General features: G+C 32.2%; 4 protein-coding genes across 4 annotated transcripts; all 4 read left to right on the top strand.

The window, feature by feature from the left end:
* The first annotated feature begins 1,376 nt into the window (after positions 1-1,376).
* LOC128391813 (uncharacterized) lies at positions 1,377-7,236 on the top strand. The gene is made up of 3 exons (XM_053351759.1): positions 1,377-5,230; positions 5,298-5,409; positions 5,834-7,236. Exons 1-3 carry the CDS (start codon positions 1,914-1,916, stop codon positions 7,166-7,168), a joined length of 4,764 nt encoding a protein of 1,587 aa, XP_053207734.1. The 5' UTR covers positions 1,377-1,913; the 3' UTR covers positions 7,169-7,236.
* Positions 7,237-7,354: 118 nt separating this feature from the next.
* LOC128391654 (uncharacterized MFS-type transporter C09D4.1-like) lies at positions 7,355-8,938 on the top strand. Its single transcript, XM_053351585.1, has one exon. The coding sequence runs from the start codon at positions 7,612-7,614 to the stop codon at positions 8,896-8,898; it is 1,287 nt and encodes a 428-aa protein (XP_053207560.1). The 5' UTR covers positions 7,355-7,611; the 3' UTR covers positions 8,899-8,938.
* Positions 8,939-10,049: 1,111 nt separating this feature from the next.
* On the top strand, positions 10,050-11,358 carry LOC128391644 (uncharacterized). The gene has a single exon (XM_053351572.1). It carries the CDS (start codon positions 10,086-10,088, stop codon positions 11,349-11,351), a length of 1,266 nt encoding a protein of 421 aa, XP_053207547.1. The 5' UTR covers positions 10,050-10,085; the 3' UTR covers positions 11,352-11,358.
* Positions 11,351-15,492, top strand: LOC128391980 (uncharacterized). The gene is made up of 4 exons (XM_053351948.1): positions 11,351-13,857; positions 13,932-14,043; positions 14,116-14,443; positions 14,987-15,492. Exons 1-4 carry the CDS (start codon positions 11,351-11,353, stop codon positions 15,490-15,492), a joined length of 3,453 nt encoding a protein of 1,150 aa, XP_053207923.1.
* The last annotated feature ends 7,864 nt before the right edge of the window (positions 15,493-23,356 follow it).

The raw sequence follows: 23,356 nt of genomic DNA, 5'->3' as shown, positions 1-23,356 counted from the left end.
CGTATTCACGCTTGTGTCCTCAAGTATATTAATAAGCACAAAACTCCGCCAACAAAAATATTATCACAGATTATGTTGTTTCTAACTCGTGCTAAAAAAAGCTATTTCGGTTCTTGGTTTAATCTAAGAGATGAAACAGATGATAGAATTATGCGAGATGTCAACGAAACGGTGACTGATTTGGCTACTCTGGTCCATGATGGAATCCTCGAAAGTGATAGTGAGCAACTATTAACCAGAATAGTACAAATGTGTCTTGAAGCGATTTTAGATATTTTAAAACAACGTTCTCAGCATTACAAATCACTCTATCGAATTGCTCATCATTATTTTCTGACTAAAGACTATCGATTCTCACAAAAGGTACTTACAAATAAATTTCTATTTCCACCTAATTCACAAGGCTCTACATCAAATGGGGAAATTTCAACTGTTTCAGAATACAGGCATAGGTTTGATGGTCTTTTTGACTTGACTGATGATTGGGACGTACTCCCTGATCTAATGGACCTAGATGCGATATTTGAAAGACCAGGAAGTTTTATTACTCATATGCTTCGATCGACTCTGTTATTGATTAATGTAAACAAGAATTTGGGAGATGCTGAACAATTGTTCAAAATCACAACGCTTCTGAGCTCAGAAGCATTTGAAGAATATCTTTTTGAAACCGATCGGGAAAATCTTGGAAAACAAGCAATGGAACATTGTTTCAACGTTTACGAAAGTCGAATTGCAAAAGCTAAAGGAAATCGAAACAGTTTAGATCAAATAAAAGTTGATATAAGGAGAATTTGTAACAAATTGATGGAATATCCTATCTATAAACAAAAGGCTCAACAATTTCTCGAAAAACACGACGAATGTATAACAATTGATTAACTGTATTGATCGATTAATATAAGAAACAGGCTCAACAATTTCTCGAAAAACGTCGAATTTGTAACAATTGATTAATTTTATTAATTGATTTCCATGGTGAGAGATTTTTTAAACAATATTTTTTAAATTGCAAGAACCATTTCTAATTCTTAACGAAACTCAATTTGTTCAATTTGAATGATAATTTTATTTTTATGAAAAACATTTTCTGTTATTATTTTATGACTTGAGATCTTTGGTTTTCTCGAAAGAAACTCACCGAACTTTTGAAATTTCCATAATTCCACTTCATCGAATCAATAATTGATCAACTTTCTCCTTTAACCTAATTTAAACAAACACAAGCAACTGAACAATTAAGTCCTTTTTCATATGTAGCTAATTAAATAATTTGATTCGAATCTCGCGCCTTTTGGTTTTCTCTTTTTTCTATTTTTTAAAATGAAGATTAAAAAAACTGTTACTTTAACTCTCGTTCAACGAGTCTCGTTGCCTTAAACTTTGAGCTTCGTTTCGGCCTCAAATTATGTAATTTGTTCTTTTAAATGAAAAGTTTTAATTTAATGAATCTTAAGCTTTACTTTGGTTTGCCCTTCGAGTCTTTAATTTGTAACAATTATGTTAACCAAGAAACTGAATCAACTTGCAATTATCAATAAGCCTTTAAATTTGTTTCCAGTGTTTCCGATGTTTTAGGATGTGGAAATGTGGTCATAAGAATTGTTAACGAGGTTAATTGTTTAATAACAATGTTTACTTATACAAATGGATGTGATTATCAACACTGACAAGCAAGAAAATGTTAAATTAATTAAATCTAATTATCTAGCCAAATGGTAATTAATTAATGGTGCCAATCTTATCGTTTCTACAGTTACATTGCAGGATTAAAATTTCCAAACAACAATTTTTAAAGCTCATGTCATGTTGGAAATTGGCCTTCAATATTTTGATTTTAACTCCTTTGATCATCTCTTGACTATTATTGACTAACCTTTCACTCAAAATTTGAATCTTTTTATCAACAAGAAATGAGTAGTCAATCAATCGACAAGCTGGACTGTGGTCACGATCAAAGTGATGTTTTTTATGTTCACAAATGTTTAAAAACATTTTGTGAAAAGTGTAAACAAGAAAATCGTATGTGTGTCTTGTGTAGATCTGAACTCGTCGAAACTGATTATCTCAAAGCCATTGAAAGGAAAAGATGTAGAGATGATTCCGTTTGTAACAATCAAGCCATTTTCCATTGTTTTTGTGATGAAAAAGATTTTTGTGAGCCTCATTTACTTAGTTTTCATAGAACAATTTTACCATCAAAACGATGTTGTGCTGTTATTCTCAGTTCGGAGACTGATGATCAACCATGTTCCAAATGTAGCAAATGTATCGCTCAATTTTTCGACAATGAAACCAGTGAATTGTTTTGTGCAAAATGTGCAAAGAATAACAATTCTTCTAATATCATACCAATTGAATTAGACAACAACAACAATACCGATACCAACAACATCAGAGTAACCGAAAATATTAAAATTTATCTTGCTGATGTACAAAAGCAATTGGATCTATTGAACATAAAACTAAAAGAGTATACGAATGAGATTGAAAAAGAAAAGGACAAGTTCGATAAGCAAATCAACCACTTGCAAAAGGAATTGGAATCTTATGTGAACATTAACAAAGATCAATTAGACTCTTTGCGAAATGAAGCTGCCAAAGTAAAACAATTTTTAGATCTATTGAAGCGCAATGATAAACTTGGAATAATCAATCTAATCAAATCGGATAAGCTCAACTATAAACTTGCGGACTCGAAATTAAGACTGTGGGTTGAAGAGATCATTCAATCGTATAATATTCCTGAATTAACAAAATCGGGTTTTAGCTGGATCGAAGAGACTGATTTTCATGAGTTGGTTCCTGGTCCACGGAATTGGAAGTCTAATCATAGTCCATTCTTTCCAGATAATATACTTAAATTGGCTCACGACTTTATCAAAGATCATCTTCTCCATAAAAATGACTGTAACTCTCCATCCTGCCCCTGTAAGTCAGGCAATCTTATCAACTGTATCCAACAAAAGTTTGTCAACCTGACAAACGAGAAACAACTTACAAGAAACGATTTGGATTATTTTCTCGACTGTTCTTCCATTGCTGGTGGTGATGTTACTCTATTAATTGAAACTGGTAAACGAGCTCTTAATCAAGCAGTAGATTTGACGTTTGCTCGAATATGTTTCGAAGAAGCTCATCGAATCGATCCAACAAAGTGGTTTGTTCTCGACACTTTAATGGGTCTTTATTTCGTACTCAATGATCACAATAATTGTCTACAACTCGGAATCAAAGGATTAATGAAGGATGGCAATTACTTTAAAGCTCGTGTATTAATATCAGAGATGTTGAAACGTTTGCCATCTTTAGAATCAGAATTGCCTGTCCGTCTCAAATATCTAAAAAATTGGAATCCTGAGCAAGACTACGAAAGAATGAAGAAACTTTTAGAAGTTCTGGAGAATTTGAAACAACTCCATGAGCGACGAAAGGAAAGTGAAGAAAAACGAGAAAATGTTCGAAAATCTTTAAGTTTTGATCTCAATGGCACCAGCTATAATTCTTTGAAATCTGTCATTTCAGCCTTGATAGACGTTAAAAACAGAATGACAGAACATAGCGTCGATTCAAATGAGTTAATATCAATTACTATCTCTTCCAATCCTGTTCCAAATGGCAATGCTCCTCGGTCTATCCGTAGTTCTCACAAGAAAGCCTCAAATCAAAATAATAAGCGAAAGAACATAGGATCAAGAGGATCAAGTCCTGAGTTATCTGTCAAACGGAGACCAATTCGAAATAAGAAGACAACCGATGCAACGGTCGACAATATGTACAAAAAGATTTTCTTCATGTTCCCCGAAAGTGTTTTAACTCGTGAAATAGTCCAGAAAGACGACGAGTTAATGATACATACTCAGCACGAAGCTCAAGTTGAACATTTAATTTTAACCCGTTATCGCGCGAAACAAATACCATTCGTCTCAAAAGGAAAACAGATCGGTCTACTTATTAGCGATCTTTTATACGAAATAGCAGATCAAGCACCTTTAATCAAATTACCTTCTAATTTCATGGCTCTGTATGGAATTCATCGAAAAAGTTATCCATTGTCCAAACCTTCAACGCTTTGTACAAGTGGTATTGGAGTATTAGCGACAAAATTGATCTTAACTGCCAATGAGGTGAACTTTAATCAATCTGAAGTATTATTTTTGACTGAATCAATTCCATTTCTGCGAGATTTATTCAATCCCAACGATTATGATAAATTTTTCATTCGTCTCATGGTTCTTCGAGGAATCAAAGAATCTAAAGTTGATTATCTTCTAATGGCAAATGAAGTTTTCGAAAAATCTAACCTTAAATTGGTTCAAACAGCAAATCAAACATTTTTTAGTTCGTCTATTCTTAAATCAATGACCAACAAGATGAACGAAAATAATTTGGACACGTTATTGGATCACCACCGACACGAGGAAATTGTTGAACTATTAACATCTAAATCTGAGCTCTCTAGACAAGAAGAAGTGTACCTTTGTCGCGCCATTCAGTCATCAAAACAATGGAAACGTGGAATCGAAATTATTGCTAAAAGTAAGCAATTAAATGATCGATTGTTAAAATTGTTACGAGCTTGTTTAAAGAATGGAGATAAACTATCAATTGATCGAGAATTGGCCATCAAATTGCTAAAATTAGGGACTAAAGACTACAATGCAATGGCCTGGACTTGTATTCTACAAACATTCATAAATGAAATGCGAGTTGGTAAATTAGACGAAGGGAAAATCACAGGTTTGATTGATTCAGTTCACGATTATCTAGGGAATAAAGGAGCATGTTGTCACTCAAATGGCGAGTTTTTATCCCTCGCACTTGATTATTTGATTTTTCAATGTAGCAGAATCAAAGAAAGATTAATTCTTAGCTGCCTTGGTTGTTTTTACAAACAATTAGAATGTAGCTTTCTATCAGCTAATCATGAGTCGGGAGTTTCTCTACGTTGGAAGGACATTCATCCTATTTACAATTACTTCATCCCTGAAACTTTACCAAAGTTTGATAGTGAAACAGATAATTCAATCGATTTAAATACTGAAGAGCTTCTACGCAATTTACTTCCCTTGGTCCCTGACAATTTAAATCCTGAAAGATTTTCCAATTCTGTCAAAGAATATGTCGATCATGGGAAACCAATTGAACCTACAAGTATTCCAAAAAATCATGTTACTCGAGATCTTTACTATTATCTAGCTGATTATTACTTCAAAAACGAAGAGTTTCAGTAAGTTAATTCATTTTAATAGCTCGCAAATTTAAATGATTTCTAATATTATTTATCTAATTCATAGAAAAGCCATCAAATTTTATATTCTTGATTTAACTTTAAATCGGAGTCGATTTGATTCATGGGTTAGCTGTGCTCTCGCAATTACGTGGCAAATCGATCAATATTCTTCGACTGTAAGTATTTAATCTACAAACTTGAATAAGATAAGCTCAAATTTTGGGTAAAGAAAAAAGGATTCTATGAGAAGTTGAGGTACCAAAAAATAGAGTAGAAAATACTACAGAAAAAAATCTGAGTAGCCGTTCATGAGAAATTGAGACTCAAATTATTTTAAGTACGCAGTTGCGCTTTTTTACAGCGGGCATTCTAAAAAGAAAGACGAAAGAGAAAAAGAAAAAGAAAGAGAAAAAGAGAGTAGTGAGAAAGAAAAAGAAATTTAGTTTTTAATTTTTCGATTCAAAAACGCTTCACATTTCAATATCCCCAACCACGGGCCTGGCAAACAACCTTAACAAACTTTCGTAAGAAACTTTGTTCCCGCTTGTCTTGTGTTTATTTTGTTAATCTTTAATTAATCTCTAATTTCTTTTAAAACAGAGTTGTCGAGATTTCTGCTCATCTACTGAAGAAATGTTGCTTTTGGAAGAAAAAGTATTTCGATGTTTCAATGAAGCGATTCGGATTAAAAGTAATAATTCAAGGGTATGGTTCGAAAATGGAAAGTGTACTTATAACATCGCGAGCTATATTTCTCGAATCATGAAAATCAGGCCAGTGTTGGAAAATTCGGGGAAAGAAGCAATGCAACAACGGCGAAAGAAATTCTTAGATCAAGCTCGAGTTTGCTTCGAATCAGCTAACAAATTTGCTAATGCTGATGAAATTTGGATGAATTATTATTTCTTAGGAAAAATTGCTGAAAGAAGTAACATCTTACAAACACTTCGATATTATGAATTATCTAAGATTCATATGCTCTCAAGTGCAGCAAATTGTGGAATCGGTTATGACTTTGAAATTTGTTATGGTTTTGGCAACGAAATTCACTATCGTATTCACGCTTGTGTCCTCAAGTATATTAATAAGCACAAAACTCCGCCAACAAAAATATTATCACAGATTATGTTGTTTCTAACTCGTGCTAAAAAAAGCTATTTCGGTTCTTGGTTTAATCTAAGAGATGAAGCAGATGATGAAATCATGCAAGATGTCAACAGAACGGTGACTGATTTGGCTACTCTGGTCCATGATGGAATCCTCGAAAGTGATAGCGAGCAATTGTTCACCAGAATAGTACAAATGTGTCTTGAAGCGATTTTAGATATTTTAAAACAACGTTCTCAGCATTACAAATCACTCTATCGAATTGCGCATCATTATTTTCTGACTAAAGACTATCGATTCTCACAAAAGGTACTCTCAGGTAGTTTTCTATTTCCACCCAACTCACAAGGCTCTACATCAAATGGGGAAATTTCAACTGTTTCAGAATACAGGTATAAGTTTGATGGTCTTTTTGTCTTGACTTCACATTGGCTAGCACTCCCTGACCTAATGAGACTAGATGCGATATTTGACAGACCAGGAAGTTTTATTACTCATATGCTTCGATCGACTCTGTTATTGATTAATATAAACAAGAATTTGGGAGATGCTGAACAATTGTTCATAATCACAATGCATCTGAGCTCATCAGCATTTGAAAAATATCTTTGTGAAACCGATCGGGAAAATCTTGGAAAACAAGCAATGGAACATTGTTTCAACGTTTACGAAAGTCGAATTGCAAAAGCAAAAGGAAATCGAAACAATTTAGATCAAATAAAAGTTGAAGTAAGGAGAATCTGTAAAAAATTGATGGAATCTTCTATCTATAAACAACAGGCTCAACAATTTCTCGAAAAACATGTCCAATGTATAACAATTAATTAATTGTATTGATCAAAGATTTCGATGATCTGGATCGTACCTCAAAAGAGCAAATAAACAAAATAGCAAAATAATAATTTCTTTACGACTACATGATTTGTTTCAATTAAGAACTGAACTCAGATTTGCGTTTAAGTTTATTGGTAATTTCATTAATTATCTTGAGACTAAATTTACATCTCGAAATTGACTTAATTTTTGTCCTTTCGTCTATTATATTATAAATGAAATAAATCTTTAGGAAGGTGATTGAATGTCATTAATTTGATTAAAAGTAAATACAGTTGAGTAAATGATTTTGTTGTTTGTTACGCTTTCATGACTATTAATTTAACATTGAAGGTCTCATTTCATGTTTACACCTTTCCAACAAAACAGTTTGTCATTGTTACAATCAAATCACAATTTTTAAGGTTAACGTATGAAACTATTTGAGTATTAATAGTATGATTAAAGATGAAGTTAAAATCAAATTATCTAAACATCGGTTTTTGGTCTTAACGATCTACTGTTTGACCTGTTTACATACAAACTCCCAATGGACGCAGTACCAAGTGATTGCGGACATTTTAAGGCCTTACTTTGGCGCTTCTAACACGGATATCGACTGGACAGTGACTCTTTGGTGTCCAGTTTATTTATTAACATGTTTCATCTCAGCTTATTGTTTGGATGTATTTGGCCTCCGTTTTTGTATGATTTCGGCATCGGGATTTAATTTCATTGGAACCGCAATCAAATATTATTCAATCGTCTATCCTAATTTTCTGATCACTTGTTTAGGCCAATCAATTGTCGCTGCTGGTCAAACTTTTCTTGCTTTTCTCCCGTCAAGTATTGCATTGACTTGGTTCCCTGCAGAAGTGGCCTCGACCATAACGGCGATCGCTATTTTCCCGATGTTCTTTGGTAATGGATTAGGTTATTATCTTCCATCTCTCGCTGTTCCCGATGGATCTTCACCAAGTGTCCAAAAAATAGACCTTGAACGTTTCTTTTTCTACTACGCTTTGAGTGGGTTTTTATTATACTTTCTGAATTTATTTCTGGTAAAAAATCAGCCCGAATATCCGCCAAGTTTTGCCTCGGCTAAAGCAGCAGCTGAGAGTACGGAATTCATTGAATCATGGAAAGTGATTCTTACCAATCGAGTCTCTAATTTTATATTAATCACTTTTACTTTTCTTCAAACACTGGCCAATGTTGTCCTTGGACTATTAAGTCCAATGATTAGTAAATATTTTCCAAATCAAAACATCCTGATCGGTATAATCGGTGCGATTGCTTCTCTTTCAAGTGTATTCGGTTCGCTAATATTGGCCTGGGTAACCGATAAAACGAGAAAGTATAAATTGGTAACTTTGATTAGCTCCATTCTTATGGTTCCATTATTTGGGTTATTAATTTATTCCCTAGAAATGGGAAGCAAATTGTTTGTAACAATCGTGGTCACTTTATTAGGCTTCTTGTTAGCAGGAACTTACCCAATAGGAATGGACTTCATTGTCCAGGCCAATTATCCAATGTCCGAATCAGTTTGTGTCACTCTAATGATGTTTTCTAACCAATTGATCAGTTGGCCAGCGACAGTTTTAGTTTCGCATCTTTTACAATACTACAATTTGTATTATGCTTTTTCTCCGTTTCTATTAATGCTTGTAATTGCTTTGATTACTGTTCTTTTCACCAAAGATCAACTTAATCGAGATAAAGCAAATTTAGAAATAACATAATGAAAAATTGTACAATGTATTTGAATAAACAATTGTAAACTATAAATAAACATAAAATTTTATTAGATTTTGTTTCAGTGTGATTTCCTCAATTAATTTATTAAAATAAACTAATTGTTCAATCAGGATCACGATTTTTAAAATATAAAATGAATTTACGAATGAATGAATGAATGAATGAAAGAAAATCGGATTGTTTTAGAATTTACGAGAATTTAATTGTCGGAGCAAAATTTGATTTCATGGTGAGAATATCTCGTAACAAATTCTCTAACAATTTTGATATAAACTTGTTGATTTTGTCTGCGAACTGGAATATTTTCATTCTGAAAGATTAAGTCAACAAAGAAAAAGTGTAGGATCGACTTTCGATTCTGAAGCCATTGAAAGTGTTTCCATTATTTTCCTTTTGGATTCTTGCAATTTGTCAAAATGTTTAACAAGTTAATCGTTTCCACCAACTTACCCTATGAGGAAGCCACTTCAAAACCACAAATGGTGGAAACATTAGGCATTTTGACTATGATTGTTACAAACATTTTGCTTCTCATGCTTGATTCTCAGACCACGCACATGCATGCTTCGAATAAACTAGCAAATTTTCCAGAACTGAAGAAATTAAACAGAGAAACAGTGAAGGGAGGCATTTGAAAAATGTGATGATACATTGTTTCTGTTGAAAAACAAATTGACCATCATGATGCATGTTTTTTTCTAATTACTCTTTACCTTTTTTCTTCATCTTAATAAGTTTTTTTATTATCTTTCTTCCTTTCTACAAATTCCTTCTTTCTTTACTTCTCTATTGAAATTCTATAGATTAGAGAAAAAATTACATGGGAGAAAGATAATGAAAAAAACTAATTAAGTTAAGAAAAAAGGAAAAGATTGACCAATAAAGAACATCTGTCGTGATGGTCGATTAATTTTTCGATAGAAACAAAATTTCATCATATAGTCAAATGATAATTGATAGTAACAATCTTAATGTCTCTTAAGTTACTTTAAAAGATTAAAATTCCGATCAACCATTTTCAATAGTGATTTCAGAAGCTAATGTTGTTAATTGTCCTTACCTATTTTGCTTTGGACTCATTTAATCAACTCTACAATCGATCATGGAAGAAGTGAGTATAAATTTTTGACTAATCTTTCACTCAAAATTTGAATCTTTTTATCACCAAGAAATGAGTAGTCAATCAATCGACAAGCTGGACTGTGATCACGATCAAAGTGATGTTTTTTATGTTCACAAATGTTTAAAAACATTTTGTGAAAAGTGTAAACAAGAAAATGATTTGTGTGTCTTGTGTAAATCTAAACTCGTCGAAACTGATTACCTCAAAGCCATTGAAAGGAAAAGATGTAGAGATGATTCCGTTTGTAACAATCAAGCCATTTTCCATTGTTTTTGTGATGAAAAAGATTTTTGTGAGCCTCATTTACTTAGTTTTCATAGAACAATTTTACCATCAAAACGATGTTGTGCTGTGATTCTCAGTTCGGAGACTGATGATCAACCATGTTCCAAATGTAGCAAATGTATCGCTCAATTTTTCGACAATGAAACCAGTGAATTGTTTTGTGCGAAATGTGCAAAGAATAACAATTCTTCTAATATCGTACCAATTGAATTAGACAACAACAACAACACCGATACCAACAACCTCAGAGTAACAGAAAATATTAAAATTTATCTTGCTGATGTACAAAAGCAATTGGATCTATTGAACATAAAACTAAAAGAGTATACAAATGAGATTGAAAAAGAAAAGGACAAGTTCGATAAGCAAATCAACCACTTGCAAAAAGAATTGGAGTCTTATGTGAACATTAACAAAAATCAATTAGACTCTCTGCGAGCTTCAGTGGACAAAGTTAAACAATTTTTGAATTTATTGAATCGAAATGATAAACTTGGAATAACCAATTTAATCAAGTCGGATAAACTCAACTATAAACTTGCGGACTCGAAATTACGGCTGTGGGTTGAAGAGATCGTCCAATCGTATAATATTCCTGAATTAACAAAATCGGGCGTTGTTTGGAGTGAAGAGACTGATTTTCATGAGTTGGTTCCTAGTCCACGGAATTGGAAGTCTAATCATAGCCCATTCTTTCCAGATAATATACTTAAATTGGCTCACGACTTTATCAAAGATCATCTTCGCCATAAAAATGACTGTAACTCTCCATCCTGCCCCTGTAAGTCGATCAATCTTATCAACTGTATCCAACAAAAGTTTGTCAACCTCACGAATCAAAAACAACTTACAAGAAATGATCTGGATTATTTTCTCGACTGTTCTTCCATTGCTGGTGGTGATGTTACTCTATTGATTGAAACTGGTAAACGAGCACTTAATCAGTCAGTAGATTTGCAGTTTGCTCGGATATGTTTTGAAGAAGCTCATCGAATCGATCCAACCAATTGGTTGTTCTCGACACATTAATGGGTCTTTATTCCGTACTCAATGATCACAATAATTGTCTACAACTCGCAATCAAAGGATTAATGAAGGATGGTAATTACTTTAAAGGTCGTGTATTAGTCTCAGAGATGTTGAAACTTTCACCATCTTTAGAATCAGAATTGCCTGTCCGTCTTAATTATCTAAAAAATTGGAATCCGCAGCAAGGCTTAGAAAGAAAGAGAAAACTTTTAGAAGTTCTGGAGAATTTAAAACGACTCCATGAGCGACGAAAGGAAAGTGAAGAAAAACGAGAAAATTTTCGAAAATCTTTAAGTTTCGATCTCAATGACACCAGATATAACTCTTTAAAATCTGTAATTTCAGCCTTGATAGACGTTAAAAACAAAATGACAGAACATAAAGTCGATCCTAATTCGTTAATATCGATCACTATCTCTACCAATCCTGTTCCAAATGGCAATGCTCCTCGGTCTATCCGTAGTTCTCACAAGAAAGCCCTAAATCAAAATAATAAGCGAAAGACCATAGGATCAAGAGGATCAAGTCCTGAGTTATCTGTCAAACGGAGACCAATTCGAAATAAGAAGACAACCGATGCAACGGTCGACAATATGTACAAAAAGATTTTCTTCATGTTCCCCGAAAGTGTTTTAAGTCGTGAAATAGTCCAGAAAGACGACGGCTTAGAAAGAAAGAGAAAACTTTTAGAAGTTCTGGAGAATTTAAAACAACTCCATGAGCGACGAAAGGAAAGTGAAGAAAAACGAGAAAATGTTCGAAAATCTTTAAGTTTCGATCTCAATGACACCAGATATAACTCTTTAAAATCTGTCATTTCAGCCTTGATAGACGTTAAAAACAAAATGACCGAAAATAGAGTCAATCCAAACTCGTTAATATCAATCAAAGTCTCTTCCAATCCGGTGCAAAATTGCAATGCTTCTCGATCTATCCGTAGTTCTCACCTAAATCAAAATAATAAGCGAAAGACACGTGGGACAAGTCCTGAGTTATCTGTCAAACGAAGATCAGCTCGAGATAAAAAGACAACCGATGCAACAGTCGACAATATGTACAAAAAGATTTTCTTCATGTTTCCTGGAAGTGTTTTAACTCGTGTAATAGTCCAAGAAGAAGAGTTACAGTTACAAACACAGAACGAAGCTCAAGTTGAACATTTAATTTTAACCCGTTATCGTGCGAAACAAATACCATTCGTCTCAAAAGGAAAACAAATCAATCTGCTTATTAACGATCTTCTTTACGAAATAGCAGACCAAGCAGCTGCAATCAAATTACCTTCTAATTTCATCGATCTGTATGGAACTCATCGACAAAGTTATCCATTGTCCAAACCTTCAATGCTTTGTACCAGTGCTATTGGAATATTAGCGACAAAATTGATCTTAACTGCCAATGAAGTGAAGTTTAATCAATCTGAAGCAATATTTTTGACTGAATCAATTCCATATCTACGAGATTTATTGAATTCTAACGATTATGATAAATTTTTCATTCGTCTCATGATTCTTCGAGGAATCAAAGAATCTAAAGTTGATTATCTTCTAATGGCAAATGAAGTTTTCGAAAAATCTAACCTTAAATTGGTTCAAACCACAAATCAAACAGTTTATTGTTCGTCTATTCTTAAATCAATGATCAACAAGATGAACGAAAATAATTTGGATACGTTATTGGACCAACATCGACACGAGGAAATTGTTGAACTGTTAGCATCTAAATCTGAGCTCTCTAGACAAGAAGAAGTGTACCTTTGTCAAGCTATTCAGTCATCGAAACAATGGAAACGAGGAGTCGATATTATTGCTAAAAGTAAACAATTAACTGTTCGATTGTTAAAACTGTTACGAGATTGTTTAAAGAATGGTGATAAATTATCAATTAACGGTGAATTGGCTATTAAATTGCTAAAATTAGGGACTAAAGACTACAATGCAATGGCCTGGACTTGTATTCTACAAACATTTATAAATGAAATGCGAGTTGGTAAATTAGACGAAGGAAAAATCACCGGTTTGATTGGTTCAGTTCACGATTATTTAGGTCATGGAGGTGCTTGTGGTGATTACAATGGAGAGTTTTTATCTCTTTCATTAGATTATCTGATTAATCAATGTAACAAAAAGAAAGAGAGACTAATCAACAGCTGTCTTGGTTGTTTCTACAATCAATTAAAATGTAGCTTCCTTATCTCTCATCATGAAGCGAGAGTTACTCTACGTTGGAAGGACATTTTTACTATTTACAATTACTTCATTCCTAAAACTTTACCAACTTTTGATAGTGAAACAGGTAAATCGATTGGCTCAAATATTGAGGAGTTGTTACGCAGTTTACTTCTCTTGGTCCCTGACAATTTAAATCCTGAAAGATTTTCCAATTCTGTCAAAGAATTTATCGATCATGGAAAATCAATTGAGCCTACAATTATTCCAAAAAATCATGTTACTCAAGATCTTTACTATTATTTAGCTGATTATTACTTAAAACACGGCCACTTTCAGTAAGTTAATTCATTTTAATAGCTCGCAAATTTAAAATGATTTCTAATAATAATAATATTCATCTAATTCATAGAAAAGCCATCAAATTCTATATTCTTGATTTAACTTTAAATCGAAGTCGATTTGATTCATGGGTTGGTTGTGCTCTCTCAATGACAGATCTAATCTACCAATATTCTTTACCAGTGAGTATTTGATCTTTTGTTTATTTTGTTGCAATTCTAATCTTTAATTATCTCTACTTTCTTTTGAAACAGAGTTGTCAAGTTTTCTACTCAGCTATTGATGAAGTGTTGCTTTTGGGAGAGAAAGCTGGTCGATGTTACAATGAAGCACTTCGACTTAAAGAAGGTGAATCTAAATTGATGATTAAATATGGAAAGTGTGCTTATAACATCGCGAGTTATATTTCGCGAGTCATGAAATTTGGACCAGTTTTGGAAAATTCGAGAAAAGAAACAATGAATCAACGGCGAAAGCAATTCTTAGATCAAGCTCGAGTTTGCTTCGAATCAGCTAACAAATTTGCTAATGATGACGAAATTTGGTTAAATTACTATTTCTTAGGAAAAATCGCTGAAAGAAGTAACATCTTACAAACACTTCGATATTATGAATTATCTAAGCTTCATACAGGGCGCGCCAGCGGGTAGTGTATTGGTGAAAATTATTATAACTTCTACTAGAGTGTTTTTTTTTCGTTGATTTTTGCTACACACATAGCTTACATATTCCAATTTATAATTAAACACTTTTTAGTAAAGTCATATTAATTGAGTCTTAATAATCGATGGAATTTCGTAATTTTTTAAAATAAATTTCCAAAATTTTCAATTTCTCTCAGAGTTTTCAACCTTTCATAGACTTTCTTAAAGAGTTTTTTCTCAACGTACAGCAAAGAGGCATTACTTAAAATGATGAAAGACTGCCCTTCATTAACAGTTAAAGTCTAGATAGAGATTTATGTTCAATGAAAGGATATCACCGATGCAATCCTCAATAGTGAAGTTTTCGTCAGAAATTTTTTATCAATTGATTGAATCATTTGAAAATTTATCTGAATAAACTGGACCATATAACGCTTATTTAGACATATCTTGTGTCAAAAAATTCCTCTCCATTCAAAAGTTATAGAATTTTTCACCAATACACTACCCGACGGCGCACCCTGTATGTTCTCAAGTGCAGCAAATCGTGGTATCGATTATGACTTTGAAATTTGTGATGGGTTTGGCAACGAAATTCATTATCGTATTCATGCTTGTGTCCTCAAGTATATTAATAGGCACAAAACTCCGCCAACAAAAATATTATCACAGATTATGTTGTTTCTAACTCGTGCTAAGAAAAGCTATTTCGGTTCTTGGTTTAATCTAAAAGATGAAACAGATGATGAAATCATGCGAGATATCAACGAAACGGTGACTGATTTGGCTACTCTGGTCCATGATGGAATCTTCGAAAGCGATAGTGAGCAATTAGTCAACAGAATAGAACAAACGTGTCTTAAAGCGATTTTTTATATTTTAAAAGATTATCGTCATCATTACAAATCGCTTTATCGAATTGCGCATTATCATTTTCTGACTACAGACTATCGATTTTCACAAAAGGTACTTACAGATATATTGTAAGGGCAATCAAGTAGCGCAACAGGGAAGCATCAGCCGATTAGTTAATCGAAACTTAAAAGTTCACAATTAATTATTGTCAGAATTTATAAGATTTCATGAATGTCAATTTCTAATCAATTTACTACAAGTTTAAGTAATTCATTTAAGGTTTCGGAAGTGTTAATCAAAATACTTCCGATTGAAATAATTCTATATCAAACTTTAGGGAGAAAGGAGTATAAAAGGAAAACAATAACTAAAATAAAAGACGAAGGTAGAGGAAGGGGTAGGGGTCAGTCCTAAGAGTATCATGATGAAATGAATATCAATATAATAATCCTCTTAAACATTAATGTTACTATTGAACTATGTTTTATTTAATTGTATTTGTATATTGTGTTTCAATTTAATTGTTTAATGAATAAACTAGTGCACCAAGTTTATTAATCATCTCTATCGTCTTCATTGACAACTCACTGGTCCACTTAAGCCATACAACCAAGGGATTGGGTAAGTCAAAATATCTTTTAAAGTATCTGACCCCAGTTCGAGTCCTGGTCAGATACTTAGTTTGTTACTCAATCTTACAGTGGTTCTTGGAGATAAATTCTCAGTAAAGTCAAACTATTGCTGTTTGCAATGTAAAACCCGATTTTCCTTACATATTTAATGGTGTCAGAAGTGGGGTTTCGAGAAGAAACATTTCCCAAAATAATTAGATAAAAAAAAACGTTATAAATCAAAAGTGAAAGAAAATAAGTGTATCTACAAGTGTTTCAGTGTCTCCATCATAAGTGTATGTCATCGGCTGCAAAGTGTTTCGATTTATCCAGTCTCATAATTATCACCATCTGAGTTATTATTAATTAATTCATCTGTATTCACTAATCTAATGACTAACAGTTCTTAATCCAGTTGATCTATTTATGTTCTAAAATTTAATAATTATGTCGAAAAACAAAAGTGATTCAGCTTTGAGTGCTGAAGATGTTAAGGCTCTGATAATGGAATCTCTTCAAAATACGTTTAGAACTACAGGCACGAAGAAAATGGAAATTTATACTGCGGCGCCTGAACAAGATTTAATAAAATGGTTGGAAGAATTTGAATATATCGCTAAGTCGAATAAATGGAGTGATGAATCAAAAATAATTAAATTACCTGTTTATCTAGCGGGAGTGGCTAGAGATTGGTTTTCTGTGAAAATTGGAAATAAAATTAAAAGTTGGGATGAAGTTTTGAATCTATTTAAGCAACAATTTTTACCTGTGGACCAGGAATTATGGTTACGACAAGAATTATCAAAAAGAATTCAGAAAATAAATGAGCCTGTTGCTAATTATATTGTGAAAGAAGCTTTGTGCAATCGAATTAATCCTGAAATGAAGGAATCGGAAAAATTACATTATGTGTTGATTGGAATAAATCCAAAAATTGCGTCGAAATTATTTGTTTATAATCCACAAGATTTAAATGAACTAACAATGAAAGCTAAACTAATCGAAAGAGGTCTAGAATCGTGTCAAATTCCTGATAACAAATCAAACAATATGGATAACAAAGAAATGGAAGAAATTATGTGTAAAGTGATACAGGATGTTATGAACAAGGTTATCACCAAATCTGAAACAAAATTACTACAAATGTTCGAAAAATCAGAAAATTATAACAATACGAGAAATAATGTACACGATACTGTTTGTTGGACTTGTGGAGAAAATGGACATAATGCAAATAATTGTAGCTGTAATACGAAAATGAATAACAGAGATTATCAGAAAAATATTGATGAACAGAATGATTCATTTTGGCAACAGAATTCTTATGAAACATGGAATGAATCAAACGACGAGGAAGCTTATCAAGGATCGAATTTTATTGGAAATCTGAGTAAGAGATATGGAAATAAACAACCACCAGGTGAAAATGAATATATAAAAAGGTATTGGAACACACCAACTAACAACTATGAATACAATGGTTGGAATGGCGATCAAAATAATGAACAATATTCGCAAATTTTATCAATCATGTCGAGACAACAAATTCATGATAATCAGAATTAAGGAGTATCTGATCATCTATTTAGTCTAGTTTATATACTTTTTGGATCCGAAAGTATATCTACTAACTGAACGTGACGAGCTGATAAATAACCTCTCTTTGGATTTGAACTATTTCGACTTGAACAGAGGTCATTCTTAAATCATCAAAATTGATGTTCTTTAAAAATTTTACTATTAATCAATTATCTTCATCTTAATCATAATGTTAATCTTACTCTTGATCTTAATCTTAAATCTCAATCTAATTGTCTATTTAATCATTTTATTATTCAATTCATTCAATCTATTTAACATGTAATCATTTCATCTGTTACTTATATTAACTTTTTCAATCCTAAATAAGTGGATTATCGAAATCTTGAGAAAATCAGATGATTAGAAAATAATGAAATAATAATTATAAGTCGAACTGTTGAGGGCAACAGTTTTTGTAAGAGAGGAGATATGTAAGGGCAATCAAGTAGCGCAACAGGGAAGCATCAGCCGATTAGTTAATCGAAACTTAAAAGTTCACAATTAATTATTGTCAGAATTTATAAGATTTCATGAATGTCAATTTCTAATCAATTTACTACAAGTTTAAGTAATTCATTTAAGGTTTCGGAAGTGTTAATCAAAATACTTCCGATTGAAATAATTCTATATCAAACTTTAGGGAGAAAGGAGTATAAAGGAAAACAATAACTAAAATAAAAGACGAAGGTAGAGGAAGGGGTAGGGGTCAGTCCTAAGAGTATCATGATGAAATGAATATCAATATAATAATCCTCTTAAACATTAATGTTACTATTGAACTATGTTTTATTTAATTGTATTTGTATATTGTGTTTCAATTTAATTGTTTAATGAATAAACTAGTGCACCAAGTTTATTAATCATCTCTATCGTCTTCATTGACAACTCACTGGTCCACTTAAGCCATACAACCAAGGATTGGGTAAGTCAAAATATTTTAAAGTATCTGACCCCAGTTCGAGTCCTGGTCAGATACTTAGTTTGTTACTCAATCTTACAGTGGTTCTTGGAGATAAATTCTCAGTAAAGTCAAACTATTGCTGTTTGCAATGTAAAACCCGATTTTCCTTACATATTTAATGGTGTCAGAAGTGGGGTTTCGAGAAGAAACATTTCCAAAATAATTAGATAAAAAAACGTTATAAATCAAAAGTGAAAGAAAATAAGTGTATCTACAAGTGTTTCAGTGTCTCCATCATAAGTGTATGTCATCGGCTGCAAAGTGTTTCGATTTATCCAGTCTCATAATTATCACCATCTGAGTTATTATTAATTAATTCATCTGTATTCACTAATCTAATGACTAACAGTTCTTAATCCAGTTGATCTATTTATGTTCTAAAATTTAATAATTATGTCGAAAACAAAAGTGATTCAGCTTTGAGTGCTGAAGATGTTAAGGCTCTGATAATGGAATCTCTTCAAAATACGTTTAGAACTACAGGCACGAAGAAAATGGAAATTTATACTGCGGCGCCTGAACAAGATTTAATAAAATGGTTGGAAGAATTTGAATATATCGCTAAGTCGAATAAATGGAGTGATGAATCAAAAATAATTAAATTACCTGTTTATCTAGCGGGAGTGGCTAGAGATTGGTTTTCTGTGAAAATTGGAAATAAAATTAAAAGTTGGGATGAAGTTTTGAATCTATTTAAGCAACAATTTTTACCTGTGGACCAGGAATTATGGTTACGACAAGAATTATCAAAAAGAATTCAGAAAATAAATGAGCCTGTTGCTAATTATATTGTGGCGAAAGAAGCTTTGTGCAATCGAATTAATCCTGAAATGAAGGAATCGGAAAAATTACATTATGTGTTGATTGGAATAAATCCAAAAATTGCGTCGAAATTATTTGTTTATAATCCACAAGATTTAAATGAACTAACAATGAAAGCTAAACTAATCGAAAGAGGTCTAGAATCGTGTCAAATTCCTGATAACAAATCAAACAATATGGATAACAAAGAAATGGAAGAAATTATGTGTAAAGTGATACAGGATGTTATGAACAAGGTTATCACCAAATCTGAAACAAAATTACTACAAATGTTCGAAAAATCAGAAAATTATAACAATACGAGAAATAATGTACACGATACTGTTTGTTGGACTTGTGGAGAAAATGGACATAATGCAAATAATTGTAGCTGTAATACGAAAATGAATAACAGATTATCAGAAAATATTGATGAACAGAATGATTCATTTTGGCAACAGAATTCTTATGAAACATGGAATGAATCAAACGACGAGGAAGCTTATCAAGGATCGAATTTTATTGGAAATCTGAGTAAGAGATATGGAAATAAACAACCACCAGGTGAAAATGAATATATAAAAAGGTATTGGAACACACCAACTAACAACTATGAATACAATGGTTGGAATGGCGATCAAAATAATGAACAATATTCGCAAATTTTATCAATCATGTCGAGACAACAAATTCATGATAATCAGAATTAAGGAGTATCTGATCATCTATTTAGTCTAGTTTATATACTTTTTGGATCCGAAAGTATATCTACTAACTGAACGTGACGAGAGCTGATAAATAACCTCTCTTTGGATTTGAACTATTTCGACTTGAACAGAGGTCATTCTTAAATCATCAAAATTGATGTTCTTTAAAAAAATTTTTACTATTAATCAATTATCTTCATCTTAATCATAATGTTAATCTTACTCTTGATCTTAATCTTAAATCTCAATCTAATTGTCTATTTAATCATTTTATTATTCAATTCATTCAATCTATTTAACATGTAATCATTTCATCTGTTACTTATATTAACTTTTTCAATCCTAAATAAGTGGATTATCGAAATCTTGAGAAAATCAGATGATTAGAAAATAATGAAATAATAATTATAAGTCGAACTGTTGAGGGCAACAGTTTTTGTAAGAGAGGAGATATGTAAGGGCAATCAAGTAGCGCAACAGGGAAGCATCAGCCGATTAGTTAATCGAAACTTAAAAGTTCACAATTAATTATTGTCAGAATTTATAAGATTTCATGAATGTCAATTTCTAATCAATTTACTACAAGTTTAAGTAATTCATTTAAGGTTTCGGAAGTGTTAATCAAAATACTTCCGATTGAAATAATTCTATATCAAACTTTAGGGAGAAAGGAGTATAAAAGGAAAACAATAACTAAAATAAAAGACGAAGGTAGAGGAAGGGGTAGGGGTCAGTCCTAAGAGTATCATGATGAAATGAATATCAATATAATAATCCTCTTAAACATTAATGTTACTATTGAACTATGTTTTATTTAATTGTATTTGTATATTGTGTTTCAATTTAATTGTTTAATGAATAAACTAGTGCACCAAGTTTATTAATCATCTCTATCGTCTTCATTGACAACTCACTGGTCCACTTAAGCCATACAACCAAGGGATTGGGTAAGTCAAAATATCTTTTAAAGTATCTGACCCCAGTTCGAGTCCTGGTCAGATACTTAGTTTGTTACTCAATCTTACAGTGGTTCTTGGAGATAAATTCTCAGTAAAGTCAAACTATTGCTGTTTGCAATGTAAAACCCGATTTTCCTTACAATATTTCAATTTCCAACTACTTTACAAAGCTCTACATCCGATGTTGGTAGTTCAGCCGGTTCAGAACACATGTTTTGTGGTCTTTTTGACTTGACTACATCTTGGTGCCTATTCCCTATGCAAACGACACCAAGTGGCATATTAAAAAGACCAGGAAATTTTATCGCTCATATCCATCGGTCGACTCAGTTATTGATTAATGTAAACAAGAATTTGGGTGATGCTGAACAACTTTCCAAAATTGCAGCACTTCTGGCTTCATCAGAATTAGGTAGTCAAGGATTACTTTATGATGCTGATCGGGTCACTCTTGGAAAACGATCAATGGAACATTGTTTTAACATTTACGAAAGTCGAATTACAAAAGCAAAAGAAAATTGTAACAATTTAGATAAAATTATAGCTGATGTAAAGAGCACTTGTAGCGAATTGAGGGAATATTCTATCTATAAACAACAGGCTCAACAACAAAGAGTAATATAAGAAGAGAGAGCGATCAACAGCAAAAAGAGCTGTTTGGGGATAAATCTCACGCGAGTCGCCACTGTCGTTTTCCTCTTTCTTTTCTCTTTCTTTTCGTCAACTAAATTGTGTAAAGTTTTCCGAATGATTTTAAGGCCATTTTCAACGAGATTTTATTTGAGCTTGAATTTAACATTTAATAGACCAAAATCTCGTTGAAAAATGGCTTCAAAAACATTTAGAAAGCTTTAACTAATTTTTTTGCGAAAAGAAAGAGAAAAGTAAGAAATGAAATCAAAACAGGAAAAAGAAAGGGAAAAAGAAAGAGAAAAACGACAGTGGCGACTCTCGTGAGATTTATCCCCAAACAGCTCTCTTTTCAGAAGATCGCAGTCTCTTCTTATATTACTCTTTGCTCAACAATTTCTCAAAAAACATGACGCATGTTTAACAATTGATTAATTTTATTAATCGATTTCCATAATGATTTTTTTTAACAATATTTCTTAAATTTACGAGAATTATTTCAAAATTTAACGCAAATAAAATTATTACAATAGGATTAATTACTTTTATCACTACGAAAACATTTCTCTGTTCCAAAAAACGAATGAAATTATAACATTTTTTACATTTCGTAAGATTTATATAAATTTTTGAAATATGAAAGAAGAGAGAGAGAGAGAGAGAGAGAGAGAGAGAGAGAGAGAGAGAGAGACTAGAGACAGTAGGAATTTGGAGAAAGGGAGAATAGAAAGAAAATAGTTACAGAAGAAAGGTGGGGGAAAGATAATAAAAAACTATTTGAGATGATAAAAAAGGTGCGAATTGTTTAAAAAGTAACATTAATTGATATGGTAAGTTGTTTTTTCTAAAGAAAAAGTTGCACTTTGGACTCATCTAATCATCTCTACTATTGATCATGGAAGAAGGGAATATTAATTCTTGACTATTTTTGATAAACCTTCATCACAAAAATAGTGTCATCATCAACCCTTTTATCAATAGGGAATGAGTAATCAATCATTCGACAAGCTGGACTGTGGTCACGATCAAAGTGACATTTTTTATGTTCATGTTCAAAAAATTTTATTGAATACTCATATGATGCTTAACAACACCTTAACGCCTTTAACGTTACTTTAAAAGATTGAAATCTCATGTGAACATTAACAGTTATACTCTTCGCGAAATTCAGTGGACAAAGTTAAACAATTTTCGAATCTATTGAAACGAAATGATAAACTTGGAATAATCAATCTCATCAAGTCGGATAAACTTAATTATAAACTTGCGGAAATTGTGTCTTTTTGTCAAGGAAATCGTCCAATCGTATAATATTCTTGAATTAACAAAATTGGGTGTTGTTTGAAGTGGAGAGACTGCTCTTCATGAGTTGGTTCCTGGTCCACTGAATTGAAAGTCTAACCATAGCCCATTCTTTCAGATAACCTACTACTCGTAGACTGATGATCCAACATGATCAACAATTTCTCGAAAAACATGTCGAACTTATAACAATCGATTAATTGTGTTATTGAATAACTGTATTAATCAATGATTTCGGTGATCTGGATTGTACCTCAAATGAGCAAATGAATGACCAAAATAGCAAAATAACAATCTCGATACAATTACATGATTCCAATTAAGAACTGACCTTAGATTTACGTTTAAGTTTATTATTGTATTGGTAATTTCACTAATTATCTTGAGACTAAATTCACATTGAAATTGACTCAATTTTGATCATTTGTCTATCATATCATCAAT

Source organism: Panonychus citri, unplaced genomic scaffold (assembly GCF_014898815.1).
Source record: "Panonychus citri isolate SS breed McGregor unplaced genomic scaffold, ASM1489881v1 Contig00135, whole genome shotgun sequence".
NCBI classification, from domain to species: domain Eukaryota; kingdom Metazoa; phylum Arthropoda; class Arachnida; order Trombidiformes; family Tetranychidae; genus Panonychus; species Panonychus citri.
The sequence above is the reverse complement of the archived record's forward strand: the minus strand, read 5'-3'. Positions and strand labels throughout refer to the sequence as shown.